At 46.6% G+C, this 13,047-nt stretch overlaps 2 protein-coding genes across 2 annotated transcripts; one reads left to right on the forward strand and one right to left on the reverse strand.

Moving 5' to 3' along the window:
- Nucleotides 1–6,001: 6,001 nt before the first annotated feature.
- LOC149283206 (intelectin-1-like) lies at nucleotides 6,002–9,112 on the forward strand. Its single transcript, XM_089497835.1, has 6 exons — nucleotides 6,002–6,131; nucleotides 6,544–6,791; nucleotides 7,142–7,300; nucleotides 7,997–8,117; nucleotides 8,195–8,298; nucleotides 8,963–9,112. The coding sequence occupies exons 1-6, from the start codon at nucleotides 6,002–6,004 to the stop codon at nucleotides 9,110–9,112; spliced, it is 912 nt and encodes a 303-aa protein (XP_089353961.1).
- A 1,720-nt stretch (nucleotides 9,113–10,832) lies between these two features.
- On the reverse strand, nucleotides 10,833–11,969 carry LOC149283207 (ATP-sensitive inward rectifier potassium channel 10-like). The gene has a single exon (XM_089497832.1). It carries the CDS (start codon nucleotides 11,967–11,969, stop codon nucleotides 10,833–10,835), a length of 1,137 nt encoding a protein of 378 aa, XP_089353958.1.
- Nucleotides 11,970–13,047: the final 1,078 nt, after the last annotated feature.

Consider the following 13,047-nt stretch of genomic DNA (forward strand, 5'->3'; position numbering starts at 1 on the left):
AACAGACTTCTGGCGTGGTGCGCATGGATGTCCGTAAGTGTGACATAGACAAGAAACGGGGTTTGGGTCCCACACACTGAGCGTTAATGCCTGCGTGGCTGGAACTCCCAACACGCTGGTATAGAGGCGGCAGGGGGTCGCTGGTGCTCGCGTATACACGTGGCAGGCGGTCTCGTCGTGGTCGCTGGTGGTCGTGTAGACGCGGCACGTGGTCTCGCCGTGGTCGCTGGTGCTCGTGTAGATGCGGCAGGCGGTGTCGCCGTGGTCGCTGGTGCTCGTGTAGACGCGGCAGGCGGTGTCGCCGTGGTCGCTGGTGCTCACGTAGACGCGGCAGTCGGTGTCGCCGCTTGTTTGTAGTGTGTTTCAGGTTTTTGAAAGGATTAAGTACTGAAATTGGCATTTTGGGTGTTTCTGTTGCAGACGATGTGAACATTGGGGGAATCGTGGCTGCGGTCATCGTTGTCCTTCTGCTCCTTGCATTAATCGCCTTTGGCTTGTGGTTTGCTTACAGCCGCGGCTACTTTAACAGTAAGTGCCCTAGCGGGATAGCATGCACCCCACACCGTGTAGCATGTATGATCCTTCCTGCCCGCCGCTCTTCTCTAATACCTCCTTTTCTTTTCCTTTTTTTTTTTTTTTCTTTCAGAGAAAACAAAGTAAGTGAAATTCTGCCCCGTAGCCAAAGGGCGCGTTTGAGGCAATCGTCTGACCCTCGTCTCAGAGTCCTGGGCCTGGTATAAAACATAACATTTCTGAAATGGCATGACCGCCGCAAACTAACCAAATCTTTTACCTTTTCTAGCAAAAAAGTCATTTACAGCCTGCCGTCGGAGACCCGCAGTGACGTAAGTCCTCCAATAAACCGGCGCACGCTGCGGCGGCTATCGGGTTGAGGGCGCTGCGGCGGCTATCGGGTTGAGGGCGCTGCGGCGCTTACTTAGTATGGGAACCTATAGCTGAGGCCCTTTGCCCGTAGTTTATTTCCGCCGCGCAGCGCCCAGACGCTCACTTCTCTCTCTGATTTCTGTTTCAGCGCAACTTCCAGCAAACCTCGTCCTTCCTGGTTTGATCGCAAGAAGTCGGTCGTGTCGCCGGATCCCGCAGCCGTGCGGCGGTTTTATTGTAAATTGTACTATATGAACAGTTATTTTACAGTTTTTCTGTAACGAGTATGAATGCATCCCTTTTCTGCGCAGGTGCGCAGCACATCAAATTGGCCTCCATTAACGTGTGCGTTTTCCTTGTGAGGCCTTATTTATTACGCCGGATCCCCTTTTGGTTTTATCTTTTTTTAGACAGACAGGTAATTTGTTAGACGGCGTGATTTTATGTTGTCGGCCGCGTGGCAGTAAGGGGGGGGGGGGTTTGGTGCTTTGCATGAAATGCCGTGTTGATGTCGCTACACTTGGTGGTGTCTGGGGTTGTGTTCCTGTATCGTCACTTTCTGTTAGTTTGGGGTAAGTGCCTTTTAACGAGTGACAACCGGTACAGACTCTGGGGGTCTGAGGTGAGCAGTGCTCTATTTGACCAATAGGAGTGTCTTTCCTGGAGGGAAGTTCTCGTTTTTGTGCCCTTTTTGGTTAATGCTGTGAAGATCCATGAAATGATCAGCGCAGCGGCTGCTCGGGGATCGCAGTTACACATACTGACCACCGGATGGCAGCGAAACTTTTAGATGACAAACCCCCTGTGAGGTGTGTCATTTGCATTTCCCATCAGCAGACGGTTAAAGGCAAAGCCCCGGCAATGATGAGAAAATCCGCTTTTTGTAAAATCCCTTTTTAATGTGTAAATTTCCTATGATTTTATTTGTGTCGTTTAAGAAATAAAACTCTTAAAACAAGTGACTTTTCTGCCCTCCTCTTTTACTTTTGGGGGGGTTATTATTGTTTAGATGAAACTCATTACTTCGTTGGCCAAGCATGACCTGCTTGTAAATTGGGGAACTCTTCATGTGAAACCAGATCCATTTAAAGTCTGTCTGGAGCCCACTGCCACCTGCGGCTGAATCCCCAACTTAACCCTTCATCTACTGAGTATTGTATCAGCGCTGGTAAGGGTCGCTGGAGAATTGATGAATGGATCCTGTCTAACTTTTTACGGATAAAGTCTTCCACAGGGTCCGTTGCGACTACTAGGTGAGAACACAAAGCTGTACTAAGAAATCTCAAAGCTCTGGAATCTTCCTTGACTGACCTAGAACCCACAGGTCAGAGGAGACCCTTTCAGGATTTACCAAAAAATCCCACGGAGCTGGGTGAGTTACAGATACCAAATACTGAATAAAGGCAATTAATATAAAAAACCCAAAGGCAACAAAACTGAAGAAGCGACGGGTCACAAAATAAACTGAATATATATATATGAAGAACTCACTGGGAAAGAACGTTTCTAAGCGTAAGAACACTAGGTTAAAAAAAAAAAGGTACGTTTTACCTTCAAAAGCTTCCCTTTGCAGCTCTCCTCGTCTGAAATGCCATGTTTTTTTAAAGCCCATATAAATTCCTAAAGTTAGACCAAATAAACAGGTTTTATGTTTTTTTTTTTTTCTCTCCCACAGTACCGGGACAGAGGTGCGGAAGGCTGTGAAGGCCGTATAACTAATCTCATCCTTATAACCCGTTATATACTGTATATTCCTCATATTATATACTCTCCACCCGTATAACTAATCCCGTCCTTATAACCCGTTATATCCTGTTTATTCCTCATATTATATACTCTCCGGCCGTATAACTAATCTCGTCCTTATAACCCATTATATTCTGTATATTCCACATATTATATATTCTCCGGTCTGTATAACTAATCCCGTACTTATAACCCGTTATATCCTGAATATTCCTCATATTATATATTGTATACTCTCCGGCCGTATAACTAATCCCGGGTTTATAACCCGTTATATCCCTGTATATTCCTCATATTATATATTATATACTCTCCGGCCGTATAACTAATCCCGTCCTTATAACCCGTTATATCCTGTATATTCCTCATATTATATACTCTCCGGTCATATAACTCATACCGTCCTTATAACCCTCTATATCCCTGTATATACCTCATTTTATATATTATGTACTCTCCACCCGTATAACTAATCCCGTCCTTATAACCCGTTATATCCTGTATATTCCTCATATTATATATTATATACTCTCCGGCCCGTATAACTAATCCCGTCCTTATATCCCATTATATCCCTGTATATTCCTCATATTATATATTATATACACTCTGGCTGTATAACTAATCCCGTCCTTATAACCCGTTATATCCTGTATATTCCTCATATTATATATTATATACTCTCCGGCCCGTATAACTAATCCCGTCCTTATAACCCGTTATATCCCTGTATATTCCTCATATTATATATTATATACTCTCCGGCTGTATAACTGATCCCGTCCTTATAACCCATTATGTCCTGTATATTACTCATATTATATACTCTCCGGCCCGTATAACTAATCTCGTCCTTATAACCCGTTATATCCCAGTATATTCCTCATATTATATATTATATACTCTCCGGCTGTATAACTAATCCCGTCCTTATAACCCGTTATATCCTGTATATTCCTCATATTATATATTATATACTCTCCGGCCCGTATAACTAATCCCGTCCTTATAACCCGTTATATCCCTGTATATTCCTCATATTATATATTATATGCTCTCCGGCCGTATAACTAATCCCGTCCTTATAACCCGTTATATCCCTGTATATTCCTCATATTATATATTATATACTCTCCGGCCCGTATAACTAATCCCGTCCTTATAACCCGTTATATCCCTGTATATTCCTCATATTATATATTATATACTCTCCGGCCGTATAACGAATCCCGTCCTTATAACCCGTTATATCCTGTATATTCCTCATATTATATATTATATACTCTCCGGCCCGTATAACTAATCCCATCCTTATAACCCGTTATATCCTGTTTATTCCTCATATTATATATTATATACTCTCCGGCCGTATAACTAATCTCGTCCTTATAACCCATTATATTCTGTATATTCCACATATTATATATTCTCCGGTCTGTATAACTAATCCCGTACTTATAACCCGTTATATCCTGAATATTCCTCATATTATATATTGTATACTCTCCGGCCCGTATAACTAATCCCGCCCTTATAACCCGTTATATCCTGTTTATTCCTCATATTATATATTATATACACTCCGGCTGTATAACTAATCCCGTCCTTATAACCCGTTATATCCCTGTATATTCCTCATATTATATATTATATACTCTCCGGCCGTATAACTAATCCCGGGTTTATAACCCGTTATATCCTGTATATTACTCATATTATATATTATATACTCTCCGGCCGTATAACTAATCCCGTCGTTATATCCTGTATGTACCTCATATTATATATTATATACTCGCCGGACGTATAACTAATCCCGTCCTTATAACCCGTTATATCCTGTTTATTCCTCATATTATATATTGTATACTCTCCGGCCGTATAACTAATCCCGTCCTTATAACCCGTTATATCCTGTATATTCCTCATATTATATATTATATACTCTCCGGCCGTATAACTAATCCCGTCCTTATAACCCGTTATATCCTGTATATTCCTCATATTATATACTCTCCGGTCATATAACTCATACCGTCCTTATAACCCTCTATATCCCTGTATATACCTCATTTTATATATTATGTACTCTCCATTATTATATACTCCCTGGCCCGTATAACTAATCCCGTCCTTATAACCCGTTATATCCCTGTATATTCCTCATATTATATATTATATACTCTCCGGCTGTATAACTAATCCCGTCCTTATAACCCGTTATATTCCTGTATATACCTCATATTATATACTCTCTGGCTTGTATAGGGAGCGATGAGCTACAGATGGTGGTCGCGGGAGAAGGTTGAGCTCTTATGGAATAAAACATTTCTGTGTTTGAAATATTCCGCATGTACCCGTCCCGTACCAAGTCGTTGGTTTAGTGAACTCCATGAAAAGAATGGAGTATCTCCCTCACTGGGAAGATGTAAGAATGTGGGTTTAGGAGGGGCCGCGCATGGCTGAATCGTGCAAGAAGGCTGCCGGGCGCTCCCTACCGCAGAAATATCTTTTCTAAGAATCTAAATCTGCTCCAAACATAATGGCCGCAAATCCTACCTCCAACTATCACAAAAGCCATCAGAAGTGGAATGCACACGGACGAGTCCGGCTTCTAACAGAAAACAAAACTGAGCCCCGCGTGTGAAAAAAGAACAAACACAGATCCATGAAGCGTCTTCACGGAGAAGAGAACCCTACATGGACACAGCTAGCATCTGTGGAACGTATCACAACGCTGGGGCAACGGATGCTGAGGTCCGTGGAGCGGACGCGGACTCAGCGATGACATCACAACGAGTCAATGAGGAGTGATAATATTCTCCATGTATGATCCACGACTGAGTAAGGACCGGAGCACGCCGGGACGTAAAGCATCTTCACATGTTAAAGGTCTATTGCCCCGTCCCTCCTCCCGGGTCAATGTACTTTGCGTGTCCAGCCAAAGGCAAACACAAGAAGAATGATCTCCTGGTTTCTGATCGTTCACAGACCCTCGTGCCCGCATTGTTCCGCCTGCGCCCTTCTGTAGAAGACACACAAGGACCTCTTGTCGGCATGGATTAAAGATTAGCTTCGGGGAAGGGTGGAAATGCCCCAATGTTTGATTAACTGGTTTACATACCGGGTATCGACTCAAACAGGTTATTCCACAGAATGTAGGTGGACAAGTTTGAGAGTCAAGAATCTCTATAAAAAGGTCTCATCTGTGGAAGCGGAGAGCTCACACCAGCCTGGACCACTGAGCAGGTAAGGGGGGCGGTGGGCTCCCTGTGCGCGGCTCCTAAGGCGCAGGGCCCGGGGAACACGCAGCTTCACGGTTGCTGGGAATGTCGGATTCTAATGTGTTATACTCCATACTCAGCGCAAGATGCCGAAGCCCAGCCTTTTACTGCTCGCACTGTTACTAGCCCAGGGGTTCTGCCAGGAGCCCACCGGTGGCAGCGCCTACTGGTACCGAAGCTGCAAGGACATCAAAGAGTTAAACAAGGACGCAAAGGGTGAGTAAAAACGGGAGAATAATTCCCATTTTATGTCACTTCATGGGGATTCGGGGAGAGCACCCAGGGACTTACCGGGAGTTCTCCCTGCACACTTTAGGCAGAAAGAATGGGGCAAACCAGGTAACAGGCTGAGGCAAGAAAACAGATATTTCAGGCTATGGACCACACACAGCACAGAAGAGAAGGGTCCACCACGGATAACCGCCCCCTTTCAGGAATGGAGGATATTTTAGGTTTATGTCAAACTACACTGTGACTCGTACTGTATACTATTATTATCATCACGTGGCGCTCCATTCCCACAAATCCCCAGACAAGACAGGTGCACATCGAGGGGCCGACGCTTCCAGGGACAGAGAGGATTTGGGGGGTAAGAAAGATCCCGTGTAATGTACCCAAATCACCACAGATGGGATATACGCCCTCGTCACCAACGACAATGAGATGTACCACACCTTCTGCGACATGACGACCAACGGCGGGGGCTGGACACTAGTGGCCAGCGTCCACGAGAACAATATGTACGGGAAGTGCACGGTCGGGGACCGCTGGTCGAGCCAGCAGGGGAACTCAATTAATTACCCAGAGGGGGACGGCAACTGGGCAAACTACGCCACCTTCGGACAAGTGTCAGGAGCCACCAGCGACGACTACAAGGTACAAAACCGTCCTGGGCGCCGGGCAGAGAGAATTAAAGCGTAATAATGTGTTCCCGTATCACGTGTCGCTCTGAAGGGTTCCTCTTAAATTACATGTAGATATTCTTGTTTTTTTGGGGTGCTAATCTCGTGGTCATCAGGGTCATTACCCTCAACCTCGGTTATAATCTCTTGATCCCTATTCCCAGATGTTTTAGGTCCTGAAGGTCCAGGTTTTAGTAGATGATCTTGTTCCTGAGCGAAGAATGTTCTGAGCTGGGGTTATTATCAGGCCCTCGCGTTTATAATTTGGAGCTGTGCACAGAACCCGGATCCGTGTACCAATCACTTTGCACCTTCATCTTCTAGAACCCAGGTTATTATGACATCCCGGCCAAAGACTTGAGCCTGTGGCATGTGCCCAACCTGACCCCGCTTTCAAAGTGGAAAGAAGCAGCTCTGCTGAGATATCGCACGGAAAATGGTTTCTTATCCACCGAAGGAGGGAACCTCTTCCATCTGTATAAGGTGATCAACCAACCTGCTTTAACACTTATCGCACGTCAAAGTATATTGTATGTTGCACAAAATCACATAAAGGGTTAGAACTCTTATCTTTTTTTCATATGGAGAACAAAGAAGTTCTTGGTGAAAATAGAAGCCTTGTCGGAGAGGTCCTAATTAAATTTATGGCCCAACCATCACGGCCAGGAGGAATTTGATGAATACAAACTTAGCAATTCTTATACACATTATTATATATTATATCTTACATATGTGTTAGGTGTGTTTATATCTTGGGAATATGATAGTACTCATTATTTTTGAAGATTAGTTTTTTTTTAATGGTCAAACCGGTCAAAAATGTTGGTGGACGTCTGGACCAGTTGTCACCATCCTTGATAGATGGGCAGTAAAATGTTTTTATAACTTTGCGTTTCATCACTGGTCAGTGACTAAAATCACTGATATTTTGAATGACACATTTTGATAATGCAGAGTATCTTTATGTTGTTTGGGGGTTCTTACAAAAATTACAGTAATAACACCAACAATTTGTAATGTTTTGATAAAACATTGGGTTTTCCCCACATAATTATCCCTACAGCACATCTTGGATCACGCGTGTACGTGGCTTCCTCCGCTGCGAGGGTGAAGGGACTGTCTCTAGGTTAAACGGCCGACATTAAAGACTCCTTAAAACGTCTTTCTGTCTTTCCGCAGAAATACCCAGTGAAGTACAACAGCGGCAGCTGCTTGACCAACAACGGACCTGCTGTGCCAGTCGTGTATGACGTTGGAAACGCAGAGAAGACGGCCAACTACTACTCCCCCAATGGAAAAAGTAAGGAGAGAGGTTTGGGAATGAGCCTCAGAGGCACCCGTTTGGCTGCTTACACCGAGCTCCCTTTCTCTCGGCAGATGAGTTTACTGCCGGATACGTCCAGTTCCGAGTTTTTAACACCGAAAGGACCGCGCAGGCTCTGTGTCCAGGGATGAAAGTGACCGGGTGCAATACTGAACATGTACGTATGGCAGCTCCCAAAAAGTGAGCACCCAACATACGCAAGCCAGGTGCTCGAGGCCGTAGCTTCACTGGAACTCTCCAGTGTGTTTTAATAAAACATGTTGGGCAGGAAGCTCTATTCTCGGTGTAACCACCAGCTGAGGTAGCCCACTAGCACCTTTCCCAAAGGCCCAGTCCCAGCTAACTCGGTACCTTCACCCGGAACAAGTCGCAGGTTGGTACAGTTCAAAATAAATTACTGCAGGGCAGAGGTCAGGTCAGAGGTCGTGGGGCTGGTCACAGGAAAGGAGCAATGAAAGACTGCTGCACTTGGTACTAAGGCTTGCCATTTTTAAGGGGCTCACCTGTCACATGACCACATGGCTCCCATTGGCCACTCACGTAATATGTCAATTTGCCACCTTCCCTGCTATAGCTGAATTATACGAGATATTACCCCCTGTGACAGGTCACCCAAAGGTTAGGGGTTTCCACCCCACAGGACCTGTGATGCCAGTTCCCCGGGGCAAATCCCTTCGGTCCTGTTAGACATAATGTGTTGTCACTTTCCTTTGAATATTTAATGAGATGGTGCAGGATGGAGCTGGGGTAATTATTAGGCAGGGATCAGCCTCCGCTCACGACTGCCCCCCCACCTTCAATGTTGGCCTCCACTCTTGCAGCACTGCATCGGAGGAACCTTCTTCCCGGAGGGGAACCCCATCCAGTGCGGGGACTTCGCCTCCTACGACTGGAACGGGTACGGGACGCGAATCGGCTGGAGCTCTAGCAAGGAGATAACCGAATCGGCGGTGCTCCTTTTCTATCGCTAACTCGGACGCGACCAGGAGCTTCGGGCTCTTTGTATAATAAAAAGAAACGTTTAGAACTATCGGGACTTTGCGTGCTCCTTAAACTGGTGCAGGTGTCGGGGGTTACTGGACTAACTGGGCCAATATACTCATCGGAACCGGAGACACGGGGAGCAGAGGATGCGGCGGGGAGAGAAGAGAGAGAGGGGGTGGGACAGATACATTAAAAGGGAGGGTATTAAACATGCATGGGATAGACATACGGCTCCTGAATCTAAGACGTGACCAACAACTGATTAGGAGGAGAAACGGGCGACCAGACAGACATAATAGTACCGGTACTGCCTCGATCCAAGGGGCGCCAGTGGCCCTCAGGGCCAGCCCTTCCACACAGGAGGTATAGGCGGCACCATAGCATTCTCACTCTTATTCCTTATTAACCCGGGGGGGTGGGGATGAGGGCCGGTCCCAAACGTGACGATGATGTATGTCCCAGGAGATATGGGGTCACAGATTTACAGAGATTGCTGACGCATGAAGACTGCGGCGCGGAAGGGTTAGAAGCGGCCGGACCCTGCCCGGCAGAGACAGTTATCGCTTCAAACACGGGCTCCGAGGAATGTCATGCGACATGTTTACTGGCGTGTGCAGCCTTCCGTAGAAAATGCGGGAAAGTTACCGTCAACAGGCTGGATTTCTATTGGTCTAAAATATGTCATTGTGCCACGTGGGTCCTGTGCCCTTTTGTGTACCAATTCTGCCCAGTTACCCAGCATGCGGTGACGTTCCTTATTGTGGGAGCCCCACTTACGCGACCAAAGTACCCCACCCACCGGACGTACCCCAGACAAACACCGGAAATGCCCCCCACACCCACCCGAACCAGGCTCCCCGCCGCGGTTACCCCCACCGGTGAAATGTAATCAGGTGCTGGGGGGTCACTGCGGAGAGTCAGAAGTAAAGCCATGAAGAATGTGCAGCGATCTGGCAGGGCAGGCCGGGGTATTAACCAGATACAGAACAGATTTTATTAGTAAAACTCAACTTTCAACCATCGGGGAGGAAAAAACCACTTCACCTCCGAAATGAACTCATTCTGTACCGTTACACGTCCTTCCCTGCCTGCCTTAGTCCCCCCCCCCCCCGTTAATACCCCATTGGTGCCTACATGATCATTTTATTGCTTTAGTAATGGAGTGATATGGAGCTTTACTAAACCTGTTCTCTTGTTTAGTCTGTGGCAGCTGAACCCACGGTAACCACGGATCAGCGATGCCACCTAATCTCCATGCCAGCTCCGGGTCACCAGCCAGGCCGGGTCTACCCCTTCCGTCTGTCCGCTGAGCGGCCTCCATTGGCCATAATTACTTGTTTCTGGCGGTTTTATAGGTGATTTGCTGGTTTTGCTCTTTGCAGTAAAATGGATCATAGAATGGATCATAGAAAGTGGATCAGAAAGAAGCAGCTGAAACATGTTGTGAAGGCACCTGGACTCGCGAGTAAACCTTCCTTTTCCCTAAACACACATCCAGCCGTGTTAAGTGCCCCCGTCGCTCTCTATATAAATGCCCTTTTTAAAATTCTGCTACAGTACAAATTAATAGTCTCATCTGTTCAGAAACATTCACACGGTGGGTTTGCTAATAGTTTCCTAAAGTTATTAGCATGTGAGAACCTGGCAAGAACGGCCATATTGCTACTGTAGAGGAGTACAATGCTCCGTCTCGGATCGTTTCCGCTGTCAAACGTTGCTGATCCTCACGCTCAGTGGACTCCCCTCTTTCTCAGGCTTATCTCGGAAAGATTCTTCCAGCTTCAGCTTCTCAGGGTCCCCAAACCGAAGCGTTTCGTGAAAGCAGCATGGCGGGGATACCTTGACCACCTGGTCGAAGAGGCTGAAGTCAGCCACGTACTTCCCGCTGGACGAGACAGAGATTACTGGGCTGAACTCATAACCCCAAAGTATCTCTTCTGGAAGGTAGGATGTGCGCACCTGGCACGTTGCGCTGGTGGATTCCACTGTCCCGCTGAGAATGACCACCAGCTCAAAGTCCCCTTCTCCAGATCGGAGGGCAACATCCTTCAGAGGGCTGGCCTCGTCAATCACGTGATAGAAAGTGAGAGGTAAAATTAGGAACGGGCTGTCGGAGGATGTGTCGACCTGAAATTCCACGTTGACTTGATTCAGGTGTACGTTCTCCCCTTCCTTGGTCAGGTGCATCTGGAGGAGCTTGCCCGTCACCTGGCAACCAATCAGAAGGCTTTTCCGCATGTTGGCCACTCGTATCATCAAACACAACCTGCCCTCCTGTTGGGCCACCACAGCACTCTGGCTGAATTTGATGGTCTCTGCCCTCTTCTTTGGACGAGCTATTTTTGCCAAAAAAGTTCCGGTGATGAAGATCTCCATAATGGTGGTAAGGACCAGCTGGGTTATAAGTAGGATTATTGCCAAAGGGCATTCCTCGCTAATGTAGCGAAAGCCGTAGCCTATGGTGGTCTGGGACTCCAATGAGAAGAGGAAGGCCCCAGTTAACGTATGGACTTGCATGACGCACGGAGTGTGGTTAGCAGGAGCGTTGAATTCCAGGAGATCTCCGTGTACCAAAGCCACCAAATACCAAATGACTCCAAAGACAAACCAGGTTCCTGCAAACGTAGCTGAAAACAGAAGCAGCTTGTAACGCCATTGCATGTCAATGAAAGTTGTCCACAGGTCCTTGAGGTAGAGGAAGCTCTTATCACTTATGTGGTCCATGCGGACATTGCTCCGTCCATCTTTAGTCATCACCCTCCTCCTCCTCAGGCTTGAACCAATCAGGGGCCGGATGTCGGTCTGTGTCGTCTGACTGTAATAGACCTTCACTGGAGAGGTCATCTGTCATAAAGAAAACAAGTTATGATTAGATAAATAATACTTAATGGATCATTTTATATATATATATTTATATACATGAATTATCATGAATATCACCAATTATTCAATAAGTCCATATAAAGCTAAGGCGCCAGCATCGCTTGGCCCCTGGGGGGCACCGAATCTCCATGTATCCCTGGACACTTCCTCATCCAGAATGATGATAAGGGGAATGGGAGTTGTAGCCCGTCCTATTAATTAGTTTAACTGAAAATGAACAGTTTCATATTAATAGGTTTAATACTAATAGGGAAATATTGGAAATGTGACCTGAAGAAGCGACCTCTGAGGTCTTGGAAGACCGCGAGTTATGAATACCTTCACCAGGTCACGCTGGAAGCTCCAGGGGAATCTGATGAAGTGCAAGCTCTGTGAGTCACAGAGCGACTGTTTTGGGGTAAATAATTGGGGTAACGGGTTTTCACCTCTTTTCTTTTTATTATTATATTTTGTCTGTGAATGGACACTCTCACTAGATCTGGTGTTACAGGCGTCTGCGGTATCTGTGGGGTTAACAGTCTCACCCCCAAACCCTCTGCCGTCAGCCCTGGATCCCTGACAGTTCCTTTGTCGGTGGCTGCCATGGGCGAGTTTTGTTAATTGAGAAGGAACTGAAGATTTATCCCCTACCGACACAAAGAGGGACGGCGAGTCCTCCATGCGCAAATCTCCCAGGAAGGGACCCAACCACGACGCGCATCGATTTCCAGCACTTTGTCCTCCGTCCGGTCTCATTCACATAGAAATCAGCAAAGCCGGTGGAATCCCGGCTCAGGAAAGAGCTTAGTGCCAAGTATATGATCCAGGGAACGGCATTGCTATGTACACCATGTGCCTCGTGCACAAGAAGCCATCCGGGATAAATGACGGCAGCCGGGCAAGGACTTCATCTCCCCCCACCCTGAACAACTTGTATTTTACCTGCCCTTATGGTAACTGGGGCAAAGGGTCTCCGGGTAAAGCCGCCACAAGCCCCTTAACGCATCCAAACCCACAGCGCCAATGGTTTGGACTCTTCTAGGGAGGACTTTACCAACAT

Source organism: Sceloporus occidentalis, unplaced genomic scaffold (assembly GCF_023333645.1).
Source record: "Sceloporus occidentalis isolate IW3139 unplaced genomic scaffold, rSceOcc1.0.p SCAF_108, whole genome shotgun sequence".
NCBI classification, from domain to species: Eukaryota; Metazoa; Chordata; class Lepidosauria; order Squamata; family Phrynosomatidae; genus Sceloporus; species Sceloporus occidentalis.